Source organism: Podarcis liolepis (genome assembly GCF_965112155.1).
Source record: "Podarcis liolepis genome assembly, chromosome: 10".
NCBI lineage: Eukaryota > Metazoa > Chordata > Lepidosauria > Squamata > Lacertidae > Podarcis > Podarcis liolepis.
Genome location: NC_139562.1, coordinates 57,679,607 through 57,700,772, shown reverse-complemented (window position 1 = coordinate 57,700,772; position 21,166 = coordinate 57,679,607). Strand labels below are relative to the sequence as shown.

The 21,166-nt window shown below is 41.1% G+C and overlaps 1 protein-coding gene across 2 annotated transcripts in view; it reads right to left on the bottom strand.

The window, feature by feature from the left end:
- The window catches only part of SLC2A13 (solute carrier family 2 member 13), a 105,878-nt gene that overhangs the window by 61,607 nt on the left and 23,105 nt on the right, over nucleotides 1-21,166 (bottom strand). For both annotated transcript variants that reach the window (XM_083463530.1, XM_083463531.1), the window contains exons 3-4: nucleotides 15,951-16,159; nucleotides 3,977-4,085 (exon numbers count right to left, since the gene is read on the bottom strand). In XM_083463530.1, coding sequence (XP_083319656.1) covers nucleotides 3,977-4,085; nucleotides 15,951-16,159 — 318 coding nt within the window. The remainder of the gene's footprint in view (nucleotides 1-3,976; nucleotides 4,086-15,950; nucleotides 16,160-21,166) is intronic.

The following is a 21,166-nucleotide window of genomic DNA, read 5'->3' as shown; positions in this document are numbered from 1 at the left end:
AATAAACAAATATTTGTGGACTATTAATTTAATGCACAACGTAAACTGGAACCTATTTGGACCAACTGACATAGCAAGTCTCTTCTGCTAACTGCCTACGCATTTTATAAAATATATAAAGGAGTTGCCTCCTATTGGAAAGTACACTTCAGTCAGAAGATAAAAGACCTTATTTCCAAAAGGTGCGACTCTTTTTCATCAAGTCCTGCCCACTCACTTAATCTTGGTGTGAGATTGTTTCTTGTTAAACTCCAACTGAGTTTGGTTACCTAGATATGTCAGTCTCTCACCAGCAGAACCTGTTTTGACGCTCTCAAAATAACGGTGACTAAAATCCACAAAGTGCAAGACATGGTGCCATTTGCTATAATAACTTTAGCAGGATATTACACAAGGGTTGCGTTCAATTCCTGCCAACCATCATCAGATTTCACACTGACCATCTTTCAAAAGATTTCACCTCAAGGCAAATCGTGTCCCCCCCCCCCTTTTTTTAAAGGAAAAATGGGTTGTATAAAGTGAAGTATTTATAGCTCCAACTCCAAGATGAACAATTGAGTAAACATCCTGATTGATCAGTGTTTTTCAAAACGTATAAGAAATGAGCCCAAGAAACCTCCTGCACAACCTCATTAACAAATTTATGAATTTGGCTTGCATCAAGTGTGCATTTAAATGCGGAAGACTAAAGTGACTTAAGTGACAATGAGGTTTTTAAACATACCTACCTTCCATACCTTGCTCTTGATACAGATAATGTTGGCTATGTATTCTTCCAAACATCAACAAATATCTGATGAATACTGGGAAGGATGCATAGGATTATTGTGAAAGGGAAACCAATTGACTGAACTTTACATTTTTTTTTAATGGAGATGAATTTCAGCACCTCAGATCTGGCAGGCTGCTATGTTTGAAAAAAGCAAGTCGTTCTCTCTCAGTTTTACTAATTATCAAAGCTGTGTATTACAACAAAGCCTTTGGGCTCTCTCCCACATAGCACACACTCACAGCTTTTTGATCGTGCAGTGAAGTTATAATGCTGAATTTGTGACATTACAGTTATTACCAAGGCAACAGGCTGAAATCAAATAGTACTATGACTTCCTGGCAGGATCAAGGAGGAGAAATGGCTGGACTGTGAAAGACTCACACAAATGGCTTAAAAATAGGAACAGAGAAGAATACAAAGACACCAGCAGGATACATTTCTCCTAAAGCAAAATTATTAAGTCTGCAATACTACTGAATTCTTACACAGATCTCACAGCCACAAAAATATTGTCTGAAATCATTAAAAAAACTGATATTCATATTTAAGACTTATCAGTTTCTTAGGGTTATAAGTACAACATTCCTACTAATTTCTACTAATTTTGTATGATTTCATGCAACATCATTTTGTTAGAGTTTATCAGCAGGTCATTTAATCTCCTAGTCATTTGACATTTGAATATCCTCACTCTCATTTACAGTTTTCAATTATACTTCCTATCATTGAATCCCCACGATCAAGTGTCACATTATGAGGATGCAAGTCTGCAATACCAATAAAGCATTTCTAAATGACCTCCACCGTTAGAATGACAATTACTGTCCTGTAAGTCGGGAGTTTCCTATCTCCAATACCCTTCCCAAAATAGACTAGATTTTGCCTATGGCATTCTCCCATTTGTTTGTTTTTAAACTTATTTAAGACTTCGTTCACGTAGTAATGCCACCAGCTAGGCTGCAGATATAAGCTTACATGATGCCCGTCCACATAAAAATCACTGCATCCGTCAGTGAAATTGGGGTGGGGCAGAGCTGTTCTGCGCTTCTTCCAAGGAACACGGCACCTTATTTGAGAGAATTATTGGCTCCACGTCATCTATCAAGTGGAGCCTTAAACCTTGTCATTTCTGGTGTCAGTCTGACTGCTACACCATATCACAGAAAGAAGCCTAGGCTGTAACCCTTCTTTGTGCAGGGATATTAGAAAGGGTTATGGAGCTACATTCAAGGATGTTAGCCCAGTCCCAAGTTCTCAACACAGGTTCGCCACACCAGTGACAATCAGCAGGCATAAAATGAGCAATAATAAATTTTGAAGATTGTAAAAGTTCTGCAGGGAAACTAATTGGGTCAGAGGCATGGTCAAAGTTCAATTAGGATTTAGGGTGCAGTAATATCGGGCTCTCTGAATCTTCCACCTGGTTGCAACCGACAGAAGAGAAACAGCTAGTCTTCCTTTATCAGCTCAGCTGGGTCCAAATGCCATTTGGTTCCTCTTCTATCAGAACCGTCTCCATCAGCTGCTATTCCAGCTGGTTGTTATGTAACTTCATTACATAATAGCATGAAAGGATTAGTACCTGAATTTGCTTATTTTCCTCCTTTGTATCAGATCACAAGTCACTGTTATAAAAATGCAAACAAAAAGTAATACATAGGAACACAGGAGGCTGCTTTATACAGGCTGAGACCATCGGTCCATTAGCTCAGCACTGCTTAAACTGACTGGCAACTAGTTGTACAAGGTTTCCAAAAAGGAAACTTTCCCAGCCTGTGATCTTCTATACGGAAAGCAGATTCTCCACCACTGAACTATGACCCTTCTGTACAAAACATGTAGTAAATATAATGAGACCAGTTTCAACAGCTGCACATGGAAAAACCTTGTTTAGCACATTTCCCTCCCTACCCAACACGCAAAAGCGATGGTTCACTCTGCTACCATGGTCCTCTCATTTAAAATACAGTCAGCTGGAAAAGATATGGCAGAAGGCTAAATGTGTGCAGTGCTGCATCTTTACGTTAGTAAGCCATTAAAATGTATAGGTCATAGAATGTGCTGAAGGTTACCAAGCAGTCTGCTGTCATATACTACAATTCATATCTAGCAAGGCAACAGGTTTTCAGTCAAAGAATTTCACAGTGCGAGTCCCCGAACATACATTTGTGTGTGTCTGTATCTCAAACACCAAAAAACAAACTGAGGGGAAATCAATTTACACTGAATTGTGTGTTTCTAATACTTGGTGCCTAAAGATTTACTTAAACACCAGAGCTGCTGTAACGCATTTTAGAATTTAAGAGGTTTTTTTGCAGTAACTTCCGCCCTTCTTCACTTCCTCATTGTCAACTAGATCTGTTCCATTCACAGTCTGCAAAAACTACTGCTTGGTAAGGTGTTTCTGATCTAAGCACATCTGTAAGTTTAGGATAAGCAAAGTCAGCTAATGAGTACCATAAATCTTACAGGGTTTCAATATATTTCCAAAGAAAGAAAAAAGATTTGGACCTACTCCAACTGTGTTTTTTCTTCGGGAACTTCAGATATTTTATCATTTACCATATGCACACATCACATTTTCAAAGTAATTTGATACCAGCCCTACACTTTGTGGATTTTGTTTCGCCTCGTAGGGAAGCATGCTTAAATAGGTGCACTGCAGAAAAATCTGCTCTGTTTCCTTGAACATTAGTCTAAATGCAGTTGACAATGCATTTTCATGCAAAATTTGAAAAGCACACATCTAAAACAAAGGAGAAGGTCCCCAGGGATATGAAAAACAGAAAACCACAGGAATCTACAGAAAAATGTAAATAGTAGAAAAGTGATTATTAAATTTACAAAATATTATTACATGTGAATGTATATATAAACTTAAACAGTTGCCACTGTTGGGTAACAATTACAACAGTATCTCCAAACATCTCAAATTAATATGACAAGATTTCCTGCACTGCATCCCATGCTTTATCGCAACAAATAGAGAGTTTCTTACAAGTGGAGTTTGTCAATTTATAAATCACCTTTATACTATTTCCATTGTTTCTGGGCTTGCTGACATTTTCTCTACTGGTCACCCCTCGCCCTCTATACTATCTGAAAAATATACATGTCACTGAAAGCTTTTTGTCTATTTTCTGTTGTACCAAATGAAACATGTTTTTTAAATAAAAAAACCAAAGTTGAAAAAGTGATACATACATGACTGTGTTAATACCTGCCAGTTGCTGGAACATTTGCAGACCACAGCCCACTATTAATTCTCTTCGAGTTGGAGGATAGGTCAGCATTCTGCAGATCACAGGTCCAGCTTGAAAAAGTAAAGAAAAATGAAATTCATTACATCAATCAGTATTTCCCATTATGGCAACCAACCACATCCCATGTTTTGAACTTTTTCACACGCTATTTATTTCATACATTCTTTATTATGTATAGCAGATGAATAACTAACCACAGATCAAGTGGTTTCAAGACTTGTTGTCATGCTGGGACATAACAATCAATGAAATAAAATGTTTCAAGCCTCTGGAAGACAAATGATATATAAAGGTGGGTATTTCAGGAAAGCAGAAAGCCAAAAAGGATAGTGCCATCAAATCCACATCACAAATGGCTTACAAAATTAATTAGTTTCAGATATATATACAACAATTGTTCATATACTGGTCTAACGATAAGAATTTAAATTAATAATTTTCCAGTAACAACAACAACAACAACAACAACAACAATAATAATAATAATTTTATTTATATCCCGCCCTCCCCAGCTGAAGCTGGGCTCAGGGCGGCTAACAACAATCAAAATAATCAACATTCTAAAAACATTCATTATAAAATTAATTAAAATCAAATTGATGGCAACCATTAAGCAAAATTCTGTGCAGATTGCCGGGGGGGGGGTAACTTTAGTTTAATAAATACTACAGGACCTGAAAGAAGGGATACATTGTACCAGGGTTTCCCAGTCTTAGGTCTACAACTCCCATCATTCCTAGCTAGCAGAACCAGTGGTCAGGGATTATGGGAATTATGGCCCCAAAACAGCTGAACACCCAAGTTTGGGAGACCCTATGATATACAATACCAGCAGGGAAAATGAAAGTTGGTTAATTATACAATTGCTGCTGAAATTTATATAAAAAACAAGAAGCACTAAGGTTATTTCTCTATGCTATTCCCCTATTAATTTTAATGTCCATATTTTAAGATTAGCAATGCAACTAAAATCCATAAAAATATAATACTATAGCCATTGCATACTCATGGCAGGTTTTATAATTCAGATATTGCTCTAGTCTTTAAAATTATGCATTGTTCTAAAAAATTAAATTATGACACTATTCCCCACATATATAAAACATGGTAATTAAAAGTATCTACTGCAACAATACAGGCATAAAAACAAGTACTGATAATCTTCAGTCTTAATAATAATAATAATAATAATAATAATAATAATAATAATAATTTATTATTTATATCCCACCCATCTGGCTGGGTTTCCCCAGCCACTCTGGGCGGCTTCCAACAAAATACTAAAATACAATAGTCTGTTAAACATTAAAAGCTTCCCTAAACAGGGCTGCCTTCAGATGTCTTCTAAAAGTCTGGTAGTTGTTTTTCACTTTGACATCTGGTGGGAAGGCGTTCCACAGGGCAGGTGCCACTACCGAGAAGGCCCTCTGCCTGGTTCCCTGTAACTTCGCTTCTCGCAAGGGAACCGCGAGAAGGCCCTCAGCACCCGGGGGTGAATGATGGGGGTGGAGACGCTCCTTCAGGTATACTGGACCGAGGCCATTTAGGGCTTAAAAGGTCAGCACCAACACTTTGAATTTTGCTCAGAAACGTACTGGGAGCCAATGTAGGTCTTTCAAAACTGGTGTTATGTGGTCTCAGCAGCCGCTCCCAGTTACCAGTCTAGGTGCCGCATTCTGGATTAGTTTTCGTTTCCAGGTCACCTTCAACGGTAGCCCCACATAGAGCACATTGCAGTAGTCCAAGGGAGAGATAACTAGAGCATGCACCACTCTGGCAAGACTGTCCACAGGCAGGTAGGGTCTCAGCCTGCGTTCTAGATGGAGCTGATAAACAGCTGCCCTGGACACAGAATTGACCTGCGCCTCCATGGACAGCTGTGAGAAGTCATTAAGTTTCTCAAAAACTGAATACATGTGGTGGTACATGCATCCTTACCATATACAGCAGGATGAGTGCTTAGTATACTAAATGACAGATTATCAGTCAGTTCTCTTCCAATCAATATGATATAAGAGATGTCTTCACTCCCCCTGCATTGCTTGTTGGTAAACGAAGCAGCTATTGTTTCTTCAAGCTTATTGCTCCTCTAGGACCTTCCCTAAGCACTCTCTTTTCTTGTATTATCTGTTTGCCTCCATATAGAAAACCATTTTTAGCATGCCTTAATTATACATGCTAAGGGCTGGAGAATTCACCAAGAGAAATAAAAGCGGCTGTGGTAGCTCAACCGTCTTCAGTACAGTGACTCCTAGGTCAATATATCCACAAGAGATTAAATGCATGGCATTCAGACAACACTGTCCATGAAGTTCGGCTCAAAATCAATATTTATAGGGAATAAATTATACGTAACCTTAGATATGATTTTTTTCTATTTGCTTCTCAGCGTTCATTCGCTACTCAATAAGGTTAATTCACTGTTATATTAAAAGACAGTTAACTGCTTTGTGTTACGAAAGGTAACACAAAAACCTAACTCATCAGCCTCAAATTTAGATCTCTCAATTGTGCCTTTTAACGAGGTCCAATCTGCTCACTTTAAAAAAAAAGATTAAACCACAACTATTCTCTTCAATTCAGGAGACCCAACCTTTCCATTATAAATAATGTATGGTATAAATTATTTAATTGTTAGTAAAAAACTGTAAGACACTTACTGTTGGCTTAATAAATTAATTTATCTAAAACAGAGTCTGATTTCTCTCCTTCAAAAGGTACCACCAATTTAAAAGCAAGGAGACAAAACAGTCAAGTACAGCAGTTCAGAACAAGATGCATGGTTTATGGTCATTCAGTGCTATCCTAAAAGTATTGGGTTTTTTCCTACCAAGGTTTTAGGATACAGATAACTGACAACTTACATTTATTTAACTTGTGCGCATTCAGCTTTATGCACTTGGCAATAAAATAGATAGATAGATAGATAGATAGGGGACAGACATCCAGGAATTCCATGTGCTTTGACTATATGCGATTTTGAGTTTATGCACTATCCCCGAAATGTAACCCCAGTGTAAGTTGAGAATTGCCTGTACAAGAAAGTTCACTTTGCAGCTTTGACTCCAAACAGCTCTACTTGAAAACCAAATGCAGCCTTTTAGCCCATTTTACCAATGCCAGCAATTTACTTCACAGCCACAATTTTATTCTACCTAGGCAGAACCATATGTTACCATTCTTGAAGCCAATTTATCACTAAATAAAATCCAATGAAGTTCTCATTAATGAACGAAAGCACTACACAATTCCAAAACACATCAGCAACTGCAGATGAGAAGTTTTTATTCCCATGATATGTTTTCCTATCCAAGAACATTAAAGTGCTTATTTATTTGATTTGTCATTTAAAAATTATATCTGTGGTCTATAAACCTCTATAAAAGTTTTTCAAATCAAAATAGCATGCATAACTAATTATTTCTCCAGAATTTCCTATTATGCTATTCAATACAGTTTAATTGTTTGAAACAGAGGTTTTAATGCTCACTTTATTACAACTGTACAAAGACTATGCATCTTCCAGTAGAGGTTCCAGAGCTTATTTCTTTATTCCAAGTCTTCCTCGGATACTTAAGAAATCAACAGGAAAATAACATGGTGCCAAGGTCATCCTGCTCTGACTTAATTATTTCTGTTGGAATAGAGTATTGTTCTACTCTCCAGCACAGTTTAAATTACCCGGGTGTTTTGTTAACTTCTCACAGGTACAGGGCATGGCTATTTTCAAAGGAATGGAACACCTTCAATTATGTCAAAATATTCTATCATATTATAAAGTCTAGAAACGTCACTGTAACCATTTCTTCTCAGGATTAAAATCAGAACGTCAAGCCACGCTTCCCAGAAAAAAAAAATGGATGAATGAATAAAGGCCCCTTTCCTTGTTTTCTTAGCAGAATGAGAACCATGCACCATACTTCATCCCTGCCAGCAATGAAGTTAAATATGGAAGAAACAAGTTCTGTAACAAGAGCTAAATAATACAAACCGAAAGTGGCTGGTGGGGAGAATGAAGCATGACAATGATCTTTTAAAAAACCAACTACACCGTGCTGACCCCATGCTAACCATGGGAAGTCAGCAATGTCCCATTGACCTTGACTGTGGAGTTACAGCTGTAAAAGCAACAGGAACCGTCCTCCCTCAAAAAAACCCCAACCCTTAAACAAACCTCAGGCTGCTATCGTGTAACCACTTACCCCAACAAACACAAAGAAATCGACTTCTGAGTAGACATATAATGTGTTGTACTGTAAGTGAAATCTCAATGAGTGTCTGCTGTAGAGCAGAAGACATGTCTAAGTCTCTTTGGACTACATGAACTCTTTTCCAACTCTACAATTCTATGATTCTTTGTAAAGTGTTAACCTTTTGCATTTTCCATTTGGGTTGGAGATTCTGTAGCAGTATTCTGTTTTCACCAAAAGCAGCTTGGTCATGCTGGCCACATGACCCGGAAAAACTGTCTGCAGACAAACATCAACTCCCTCGGCCAGTAAAGCGAGATGAGTGCCGCAACCCCAGAGTCGTTCACGACTGGTCTTAACTGTCAGGGGTCCTTTACCTTTACCTTAGGGATGCGGGTGGCGCTGTGGTCTAAACCACTGAGCCTAGGGCTTGCTGATCAGAAAGTCGGCGGTTCAAATCTCCGTGACAGGGTGAGCTCCCATTGCTTGGCCCCAGCTCCTGCCAACCTAGCAGTTCGAAAGCACGTCAAAGTGCAAGTAGATAACACTACTTAATAATAAAGATATTATTATTATTATAAATAGGTACCGCTCCAGCGGGAAGGTTAAAGGTGTTTCCGTGTGCTGCTCTGGTTTCGCCAGAAGCGGCTTAGTCATGCTGGCCACGTGACCCGGAAGCTGTCTACAGACAAAACGTCAGCTCCCTCAGCCAGTAAAGCAAGATGAGCGCTGCAACCCCAGAGTTGTTCGCGACTGAACTTAACTGTCAGGGGTCCTTTACCTTTACCTTTACCTTTTATGTGCAGAAAATACTTTCTAAGGTGTATCTGACCTCAGACAAACTCAGCACAGGAAAAATACATTCTGGTTGCTTGGAAAAAAGGAAGAGAAAACCACAGTGCTTCCAAGGACTACCAGACAACAGGGCAGAAGCAGTACACATACACTAAAGGGGGAAACAGCAGCTCTTTAGGACTCCAGGGATTCCTATTGCCCAGCGTCCAAACAGTTTGTTAAATATTTATCTAGATGACTGATGCTGAGTGGAAATATTATTTTTCAGATTAACATTTAAGTACTCAAGCAAACACAATTAACCAAACATTCATTTGTGAAACATGTAGTCATAAGAATAAAGATTTTAAACCATTAAGTCTGATACACTGATTAACCGTTCCAGGGGTTATAATATTTGTTGTATAATGTTTTGTAGTTCCTACTATTCTGAAAAAAGTGACTAGAATTGGAAAATCCTTTAGTAGATGTGCTTTAGACTTCAAGTTATCTTAAATTTGTAGATTTTTTTTTTTAAACTGAGGGTAGATTAATTTTTTTAAAGTAAGGATCCCTAATGGCCTTTGTGCATATTGCCATTCTTGTTGCTAGGATACACTGAAAAGGATTCTACAAAAGGTTGGACGACGATGAACTCAGAAGCAATCTCACTGATGCAGAGAGGATACTTCACCTTCCCCACAGCTGAAACCAAGCTCTGGAAAACCACAAAAACATGTTTTAGAAGCAGGGCTGGCCCCAAATATTTTGCTGTTAGCAGTGAAGGGCTGGCACTCCTTCCCTATTCCACATTCAAAAACGGCCCGTACAGACAGTTGAATCTTACTTCAACAATGATAGCAGATTAGCATCATTCATTGCACCTAAAGCACCAGGCTAGGTCTGGGGGAACCAGAGAGGCTACATAGCATGTACAAGCTCTGCCCTCCAACAGAGGGGAATCGCCAAGAGGCTTAAAAGTAACAACCCCTGAATCTGCCACTTGACCCAGTTGCCTCATCCAGCCCTGTTTGGAAAGGAGTTGTTGTTGCTGCTGCTGCCGCCGCCTATCACTGTGCTAATTCACAAGCTGCTTTCAAACCACTGTACATGGTAAACCACTCTGAACACCAGTACAAGTCACACCATCTACATGTATTATCGCTTTGCGTAATGCTACGATCACGGCTGTAAAAAACAATATTAGTTAAAACTATGGGACTTGCTCTCACAGGAGGCAGTGATGAGACTCAGGAGTTGTATGTTCTCTATAATTCTTATTACAAAGCACTATAATAAAGGTCGACAACTCTTCAATATTCCCTTTTCGATGTTTATTAGGAATAAAAATATATGCTAGACCCCATTTTCCTTTCAATTAGATTAGTATATCCTCATATTTAATCTTCCATCAATCTACATAAAATAATTAGGAACAATTAATATGATCATCAATATCATTATACTTTATTTTGTGGGTGGGCGCATGATTCGCTGTTTGCTGCCCAAAGCATATCACCATCTTCTTTTTTACACATTTTAGCTATTGTTAGTATGTACAGATGCCGCCAACTATGCTATGTGCCTGCAGGAAGCTCTGGGCTAGGCAGGACCCAATGTCATCTCACAAGGCACACTCCCCCAGATGGATGGGTGTGTGATTCATGTTGTGGGGTATAATAATAATAATAATAATAATAATAATAATAATAATAATAATAATTTCCCCAGCCACTCTGGGTGGCTTCCAAAAGAATATTAAAATACTGTGATACATCAAACATTAAAAGCTCCCCTAAACAGGGCTGCCTTCAGATGTCTTCTAAAAGTCTGGTAGTTGTTGTTCTCTTTGACATCTGGTGGGAGGGCGTTCCACAGGGAGGGCGCCACTACCGAGAAGGCCCTCTGCCTGGTTCCCTGTAACTTGGCTTCTTGCAGTGAGGGAACCACTAGAAGGCCCTTGGTGCTGGACCTCAGTATCCGGGTAGAACGATGGGGGTGGAGACGCTCCTTCAGGTATACTGGTAGGCACAACCAGTTGCTGATTTAATTTCTTATGAGCATTTCATAAGCAAGATAATTTGGACCAAAAACAACTGTTCTAGGACTCAAAGGTGGGAGTCCCCAGTCATGGAAATATACTATATGGGGCACTCCAAATGCTACCTGGGGGTTCAGGGATGAATGAATCTTCATTCTTTACAGTGTTTTGAACTTGCAAGCAAATAAGGAACTGGGAACTAGTAACCTACTTGAGCACTGTTTTTATGTAGCATCAGGGTTCCAGATCCCAGGGCATGGCATACAATACATTAACTCTGCTGAAACGACATAGGCCTGGCTTGGCTTGGAAACTCCCCAGGAGTCCTATACATGCTGCCTGGAGTTCAACGGAAGCCAGGAAGGCTATAAAGGCACAAAATAAAACAGAACAGGCTCTGAAACAAACAAGGGTAAATTGCTCCTTCTAAGCTGGATAATGAAATGCTGAATGGCAAAATAAGGAAAGGGGAAAGCCAGCTGAAGTAGAAGCCTTCAAGGCATGTAGGAAAAGGATGTTTTTAAGAGGACTTAAAGAACCAAACTATCAGAAAAACAGGGTCATGGGGGCATGCTACCCTCATGCTGTGGCCAGCGCTTGCAGCAGTAGACTGGTACAAACCCTCAGTTGCCTGGGGCTTAATGCTTTCTTCTCTTCAGCCTGGCATAGGATACTAAGAAAGGTTACTTACTTGAAGGCTAAGGATTGAATCCTATGCACCTTTATTTGAAAACTAGTCCCTTTGAACAACGTACATATGTGAACAATAGACATACAGTATATCCTGAATATACATGCATGATTGGGGTATAACAGGTGTCTAAAAGCAGTGGGTGGCAGCAAAATAGTGTTTCTCAATGAGATACAAAGTGAAAGTCCATGTCATTTGGTTGTCATAATGATTTCGGTTTGTCTTTTTTTTAATCACAATTCAAAAATATCAATGAGAAATAAGGTATTGCCAAAATTGTAACTTCTGTTTAATACATGTGTTTGTTGGACTGTAGATATATCCAAACATTTTCTTGCTCTGCATTTACAAATGCTGCAAGCTACTGGGAAAACTGTTTTCCCTTGTCATAGCAATGGAAGCTAAATACTATAAAGCGCAGCGCTTTTGAAATAAAATGTGAATAAAGATGTTCTATACAGGCATTTCTGTAGCTATTCACTTGTTTAGAATCTGCCATAAACTGTCATTTTATTCTTGCTTCTAACAGATCTAATTTAGTTTTAACAGAATGTTAACACTTCAGAGCTCCCTCTTAGAACTGCTTGTTCGCTCTTATAAAAAAAAATGCTAATATGCAAGAGAATAATCCAATTCCGGTATAATCACTGAAGTCACAGAAAACCACTCAAACACAATAGAGCTTGAGCTTTAGTTCCATTATTTATAAGCAATCTTTTTGATGCAAAAATAGTGCAAGGTTGATCTTGTTTGTATTTCAGGCTGTGATGTAAATTCAAGAAATCTCCACCCCTGCATAATGAAATTTGTAGTAGTACTAAGGTTCATGTGCTGCCTCTCCCAGCTTCTTGTTGGGGAAGAGGAAATCCTAAAAACAGAACTCCTCTAATGCAGTGTTGACAACAATGCTTGACCTGAAAGCCAAAGTCATAACAGAATGAACACAAACAAGATCACCGAATATCACTGCATTCAAAGCTCACTAAAACTGCTAGCTCTGAAATGTTAAAAGCTTCTGAGTTTTTAAGGAGGAAGGAACTTATCTGAAACCCTTCATCATGACTTTCCAAAGTCCCATGAGCAAGAAATATATTAATAAATTAAAGTTTGAGTAGTCAGGGCTGCATAAACTTGAGACCAGACTTATCCTGCTAATATCTGTTTTTACAGGAAATAAGAATTATACATTAATCTGCTTATATCCATACACTATAAATAAGAGGCCAGTGTTTCAGAATCTGTTTTGCATCTTGAAAGGTAAATGAGGAAAATCCTCTTATATCCTCTCATATCAGTGTCAAGAGCTTCTTCACCAATGCAAAATTCACTTTGAGAAAAACATATTTTTCCTAAACAATTATTTGGGTACAATACCAGAAGGAACTTCTTGTGTCATTTTTAAGAAACCCCATTTTACCATCAATGAGAAAAACAAAAATTGATAATATCTCAACACAAACATAATAACAACCCTTGAATCACAATAATTTGATTTTATTTCCATTTTTAGAATAAACTCTGATCCAAGAAAAAGCCATAAGCCATTTCCCCCTTATGGTCAACAGCACATAATATTATGTTACATACAGTGGTACCTTGGGTAAAGTACTTAATTCGTCCCAGAGGTCCGTACTTAACCTGAAACTGTTCTTAACCTGAAGCACCACTTTAGCTAATGGGGCCTTCTGCTGCTGCCACATCGCCGGAGCACAATTTCTGTTCTCATCCTGAAGCAAAGTTCTTAACCTGAAGCACTATTTATTTCTGGGTTAGCGGAGTCTGTAACCTGAAGCGTCTGTAACCCGACGTACTACTATATTTAGTGTGCAGAACTGCAAGTTAGTAAATGCATAAAAAAAAACTTAACCTATGATTCAGTTTAACACTCTTATGTCAGACCCACATCTCTCCATGGAAAAATCATCATGGGCTAGATGCCGAACAGCAACATTAAGCAGCACAGTTTGGGCAAGCCCAGAGGATTTTTTTATTATTATTTTTTAGCTACAGACCCCGGAGACACAAACAGCTCTTAAAAGTCCACATGGTTTCAGAAGTGGTTTGCAATACTGCACAGTTTCAATTCACAAAAAGAGAAGCCAGAACCTCTTGGCACGCAGAACAAGTTGTGGGGGGGGGGGGGGCTTTCTGGATCTCAGCCGAGATAACAGCCACAATCCAAAGAAACCGAAACACTTGCATGGGGATCTGTAAACACAGGCCACAGAAGAGATAGGCTGTTTTGCAGATTTTAAGATTTCACCCCTTTTTTCCAGCACTGGGAACTGCTGTGGTAGAAACAGCAGTCAAACTACAGACTGCATTCAAGTTTTTCATCCTGTGTCGTTATCTTGGGACCAGTAATGAAGGCTTGGGGTGGAAAAGATCACCTCACTGCCTGCTCCAGTTGGACTACTTCACAGCACCCTCCTTACAGGGCCACCAACTATAGCCCATGTGTTGGTAACTTCAAGGCTGGATTACTGCAATGCCTCTACGTGGGGCTGTCCTTGGGGTCTGGTATGGAAGCGCCAGCTGGTGCAAAATGCGGCAGCCAGATTGCTCATGGGGGCATCTGGCTGACAACATATGAAAGCATTGTTGAAGAATCTGAACTGGCTGCCCATCTACTAGAAAGCCAAGTTCAAGGTCCTTGTATTGAATTACAAAGCCCTGGACCATTTAGGTCCAAGCTACCTCAGAGACCACCTTAACCCTTCTATCCCAGAGCAGCCAGTGGGATCACCTGTAGAAGCATCAGTGGATTTCCCCCTAGTTGGCAAGGCACATTTGATAACAATTGACCAACCCACCTTCTCTCTGAAGAAGCATCTAAAACATGGGTAGGCAAACTAGGGCCCAGGGGCCAGATCCGGTCCAATCACCTTCTAAATCCGGCCTGTGGCCATCCGAGAATCAGCGTGTTTTTACATGAGTAGAATGTGTCCCTTTATTTAAAATGCATCTCTGGGTTATTTGTGGGGCCTGCCTGGTGTTTTTACATGAGTAGGATGTGTGCTTTTATTTAAAATGCATCACTGGGTTATTTGTGGGGCATAGGAATTTGTTCATTTTATATTTTTTTTTCAAAATATAGTCCGGTCTGAGGGACAGTGGACCGGCCCCCTGCTGAAAAAGTTTGCTGACCCCTGATCTAAAACATAAATCTGCCTCTTGCATTTCCCTGCTACTGGATCTGTACTGTACATTGCCAGTCCGTGTTTATATACTTTTTAACAGATTAAAAAAACTAATCCTGTTAAATAAACTCTAACAGAGACTGGTATAAATGGGGAAGTTCAAACACTAGCAGCATGGGTTGAAAAGTTTATTCCGTTCACGAACATGTTCACTATGACTGAAGTCTCACTCCAGTTTGGTTATAGAAAATGCACAGAAGTGGCTGTAAAAGGCACGTATAATTTGCATGACCCAAAAGCTAACAGAAGCAACTCACGAGAATTCAATATGCTAGTTGGAATTTGCCAGCCTTTATTTCTTTGTAACCATACTGGGAACCTCACACATCAAAATCCACTGCGAATAAAGAGAGGCAACACACTGAAAGGTCACTGTAGAATCCCAAGTTTTAATATCGCAGTTGAAGGATATCAGAGCTAGCGTGCACTAGTGAGTTACTCCTGACAAGCAATTATATAATTAGGTTGTGACAATTAGAATATATACACCTAGTCAATTGAGAACAGAACAAAAATTATCCTTCAAATTATTAATTTGTTTGAAAAAGTATATATGGCTGATTCATTATATTGGCTTCCCCTGTTTAACTGAATCCTTGAAACTCATTAGCAATTCTTAAGACAATTATAATTTCATTATGTTAAAGTACGGAACCAAGTCTGATATTAACATATTAATTTCATCTGAAAAATACCAATAGAATTGATGTAGGAGCAAGGCTGTATAAAGAATAGAGCTTAGTTTAATCTTATTTTCACTGGGAGTATGGTTAGAACCAATTAGGATTGCCTGAAACCATGGGTTGCAAATTATTGGTTCTTCTTGTTTTTATTGTTATTGTGTATTTTGTGTTTTAATATTGTGATTTTAAGTTGAGAACTGCCCTGAGACCTGCAGGTGCTATACAAATAATATTAGTAGTAGTAATAATATAAAATCTATTTCAAACTAACCTAAAATACTGTTAACACTGTCACTCATTATTAAATGTACAAAGAAAGCAGAAATTCAGCCTTACCTGCACCAATTTCTTTTTCTTCCTCTTCTATGTTATTCTTGATGCTATCATATTCTTCATCTATTGTTTGATTACCCCGCATCAGAGACAGGATTCTTCGTGCCTTTTGAGTCTGTCCTTTTTGAATAAGCCAACGGGGGCTTTCAGGAAGAAAGAGGAAGCCAAAAAACTGTATTACAGCTGGAACTGCCGAGAGGCCCAACATATATCTGGGGGAAAGAAAAGAAACATTTTTAATGCAAATTTATCAAGATTCTCTCCATAAAGAACAGCAAGGCTTTAAGCCGCTTTCTGAATACGCTCAGTATTTCTCTAAATAAGCAGATGGAGGTAACATAGTTTATATCCTGAGATTTCCGTATCAGACGATTCCAAGAACTCTTGAACAGGTTTTCAGTTGTTCCCTGCAGACATAATTTTAACATTGCTGTTTGCAAATCAGTTATTTCAATTACTGTTAGATAACATAAACTTAGCCCAAAGTTAACTTATATTAGATTGAGAACTACAATTATTTACATGTATCAAACAGCAAATACGCTGAACAAATGCAACTCCAGACCAACTAAAGAGGCCTACAACTACAGTGGCATGACAGCTGACATATTATTCTCTCCCATTATGGATCTAATATAGAAGACAATCATAGCTGTCATGTGTCAGGGGACTGCCATCGGAACAGGGGAAGGAGGCAGGGGAATACAGAGAGCCTCGACGCCAGCTCCAGTGCTACTGAGAGCCCAAGCGCCTCACCTAGCCCGGCTGGCCAGGAGGGATGTGCGCCACTTCCGTCGCCCAGCTTGCACAGGGATGTGAAACACAATAATAATAATAGTAATAATAATAAATTTTATTTATATCCCGCCCTCCCCAGCTGAAGCCGGGCTCAGGGCGGCTAACAACAATAAAATAGTGAAACATTCTAAAAACATTTCATTATAAAAAATAATTAAAATCAAATTGATGGCAACCATAAGCTTAAGTTCTGTAAAGATTGCCAAAGGAGGGAGTCGGGCTGTGCCCTAACCAAAGGCCTGGTGGAACAGCTCTGTTTTGCAGGCCCTGCGGAAAGATGTCAAGTCCCGCAGGGCCCTAGTCTCTTGTGACAGAACGTTCCACCAGATTGGCGCTGCAGCCGAAAAAGCCATGGCTCTAGTTGAGGCCAGCCTAACCTCTCTGTGGCCTGGGACCTTCAAGATGTTTTTGTTTGAAGACTGTAACTTCCTCTGTGGGACATACCAGGAGAGGCGGTCCCGTAGGTACGAGGGTCCTAAGCCATATAGGGCTTTAAAGGTTAAAACCAGCACCTTAAACCTGATCCAAGGAGGGGAGGTGGAGATTTGGGGTGTCTAAGTTCTTACATTGGGGAAAAGCCGGAAGGGGCCACTCCCGGATTCTGCAAGTGACTAAGATGGACATGAACTTTGTGGTTATGCACTGTAAATAGTTTGCACCAATAAAACCTGTAAAAGACAGGTCGGAGTCCTGCCTGGTTACTCACGAGCAACCACCATCCGCACCACCTGCACATTAATTGACAATTCCTTACATACTGAATCATTAACTATTTTTCCAAATTGTTCCACACTGGGCTGGAAGCATTCTTGTACTGTTGGTTTTCTTGGAATCAAAAATAAAAGTACTTCATTCTGGGGGAGAAAAATTCCATTTCACTTTTGTCCCTTGATAAGATAAGCTGCTGTCCCTGCTAAAATGACATTGGTAAGTGTGTTACATTTAGAATAGCAAAAACGTTCAGATACTTTTAAGTGTAATGAAAATCTTATGGATTACTATAGTACGCAAACACACAAAACCAGCAGCATGGTTGAATTTTATCTTGGTAATTAGCATTCCAAAAGTTGGCCATTCTATTTTTCAAGATATTTACTGACTTGCAGATTGCAATGGCTTCTAACAAATGGTTAATGTTATTATATTTTAAAATGTTTTTACTTAATGTTACTAACATACAAGTAAGTTTTGCTTTAAGTAAATGTTTTACTTTAATGTTACTAACATGCAATATTTGTTCCTTTCACGATTATGACAGAATTTCTTGTAATGGCAAGTGGAAAAAACTGAATCTGAAATCCACACCTCCCAACTCACTCACTCTTAAATCAATCCAAGCACACTATTGCAATTTTCTATAAAAAGGAGCTCCCCTCCCCTGATAATTCAAATATTATTTTTATTACAGTTCAGTTTAAAAATACAAAAACCATGCAAGAGGAAATCTTATGGTGGGTTAGTTGGCTATCACCCAGGGTTCTATAATGCATCTTTAAAGTACAAACAGGTTCTCTTCACTAACTAAACAGGCCTGAAACTATACCATTTAAAAATACTTAAGTACCCTGTGGGATCACACTCACAGAGTGCTCAACCAAATGTCCGAGGGAAGCCTGCAAGCAGGAGCTAAGTGAAACAGGGCTCTTCCCGTTTGTGATTCCAAGCACTGGGCATTCAGTGGGCATGCAGAGATAGAACATAGCCATCATGATTGAGGTTGAATCCAGACAAGACAGAAGTGCTGTTTTTGGGGACAGGGGGTGGGCGGGTGTGGGGGATTCCTTGGTCCTGAATGGGGTAACTGTGCCCTTGAAGGACCAGGTGCGCAGCCTGGGAGTCATTTTGGACTCACAGCTGTCCATGGAGCCACAAGTTAATTCTGTGTCCAGGGCGGCTGTCTACCAGCTCCGTCTGGTACGCAGGCTGAGACCCTATCTGCCCACAGACTGCCTCACCAGAGTGGTGCATGCTCTGGTTATCTCCCGCTTGGACTACGGCAATGCGCTCTATGTGAGGCTACCTTTGAAGGTGACCCGGAAACTGCAATTAATCCAGAATGTGGCAGCTAGACTGGTGACTGGGAGTGGCCACCGGGACCACATAACACCAGTCCTGAGAGATCTGCATTGGCTCCCAGTACATTTCCGAGCACAATTCAAAGTGTTGGTGCTGACCTTTAAAGCCCTAAACGGCCTCAGTCCTGTATACCTGAAGGAGCGTCTCCACCCCCATTGTTCAGCCCGGACACTGAGGTCCAGCGCCGAGGGCCTTCTGGCGGTTTCCTCATTGTGAGAAGTGAGGTTACAGGGAACCAGACAGAGGGCCTTCTCGGTAGTGGCGCCCACCCTGTGGAACACCCTCCCTTCAGATGTGAAGGAAATAAGCAGCTATCCTATCGTTAAAAGACATCTGAAGGCAGCCCTGTTTAGGGAAGTTTTTAATATTTAATGCTGTATTGTTTTTAACACTCAATTGGGAGCCGCCCAGAGTGGCTGGGGAAACTCAGCCAAATGGGCGGGGTATAAAAAATAAATTATTATTATTATTATTATTATTATTATTATTATTATTATTATTATTATTATTATTATAGCTACTGCTAGCCCTATCCTCCATGAATTTGTCTACCACTCTTTTGAAGCCATCCAAGCTGGTGGCTATTGCTACATTTAATGATTTTTCTAGATCAGTGTTTCCCAACCACTGTTCCGCGGCACACTAGTGTGCCGCGAGATGTTGCCTGGTGTGCCGCGGGAAAAATTAAAAAATTCGAAAGATTTTTTTTTAAAAAAAGTCAAATTTTCGATTGGGGCGCCGTCACTAGATGACCCCTGGGGTTCCCTCCCTCCCTCCCGCTCTGCGCCTCCCTCCTCCTCCGGGGAGGCCCTTCCTGGCTCTCGGCCAAGGCTTGGCGGCTGCCACTCACTCACTTGCTCGCCCACCCATCCCTCCATCCCTGCACCCGGCCTCTCCCCCTCCGTCCCCGGCGCGGGGGCTGCCGGGATCCGTAGTCCCCTCGCCCTTGGGCCCGCGCGGGGTGCGCAAACTACGTTTCCCAGCATGGCCTGGCGGGCCGGGCGTTTTGTTTGAAGCGCTCTTCTCCCGGCCATGGAATGAGCGCAGCGGCGGCGGCCGGGCGGGCAGGGGCTCTTCCGCGCAGACCCCGCGCAGCCTGCCTGCGCCCCCGCGGAGATCGGGCGGCAGGATGGAGCCCGGGGATCCCCGCGGAGGCAGAGCGGCGGAGGCGGAGGCTGCCCCCCAGGTAGGGCTGCGTCGGGGGGGGGGGTTTATTTTTGCAATGCTGCATCCGCACCTGAGGGGACGCATTGGACCGCGGGGAGACCCCTTGGCGGGCGTGCAAGGCAATGCATGCGTGCAGGCGTTGCATGGAGTGCAGGGCAATGCAATGGCAACGCGGCGCCCTGCATGCATGCATGCAACTTCCACCAGCGCTCCGGACTTGGCAGGTGAGGGGGGTCCCCAGTGGGCGGCAGAGAGAGCCGGGAGGGCGAAGGGGAGCCGGGGGGGAACAGCGCTGCTCCCCGAGCCGAGCCCGGGGGGGAAACTTCGGCGTCGTTGCGCCGGGTGTTGGAAGCGGAGGCTGGCGGGGGCCCCTCACCTGCAAAACCTGGTCGCCTCTCATATATTTCGTGCATTGCATTCATCGCCCGCTTTCTCCTCCAAGGAGCTCCCGGGGGCGCGCGTGGTTCTCCCCGTGTTATCCTCGCAACAACAGCCCTGCGAGGTGGGTCAGGCGAGTGGCCCAAGGGAGCACCCAGGGATTGTCCTGGCCAGGTGGGGTGATTTGAACCCTGCTCTCTGCCCGGTCTTCGTCCTCATTTAGCCCCCACATGTGCATGACTGTGCATGACTGAGGTTTTCCCCCCTCGTCTTGGCTATGGTGTGAGTCTGTGCTGTTAATTAATGGGGTTCTGCCTTCGGAGAAGATGAGCCAGCCCTCAAGGAGGTGATTATGTAATTTGCTAGCAATTCATGTCCCTCCCGGCGTGACGCTGCGCGCTGACGTCACGGGGCTGTAATGGTGGTGTGCCTCGAGATTTTTTTCATGAAACAAGTGTGCCTTTGCCCAAAAAAGGTTGGGAAACACTGTTCTAGATCACAGACAGAAGATGGTCTATTCAAAACCAAGCAGTTAAAAAATTTTTTTTAGCTTTGGGGATTCTTAAAATTAGTTCTCTGAGTAACAGAAGAATCAAGACATTACATGATGTTGTACTGAGAACCATAGAATTGAAGCCATGGGTCTCCAAGAAAGCTAGCATGCATATTGATTACATTTGCTATAGATCTTGCCACCCTGCAAATTACAATGTTGAAAGATAAAATCCGTAGCTCCTTAATTCAATCCATTAGTAAATTTCAGCTAGATTTGTTGCCATTATTCAAAGCCAATTAGCATT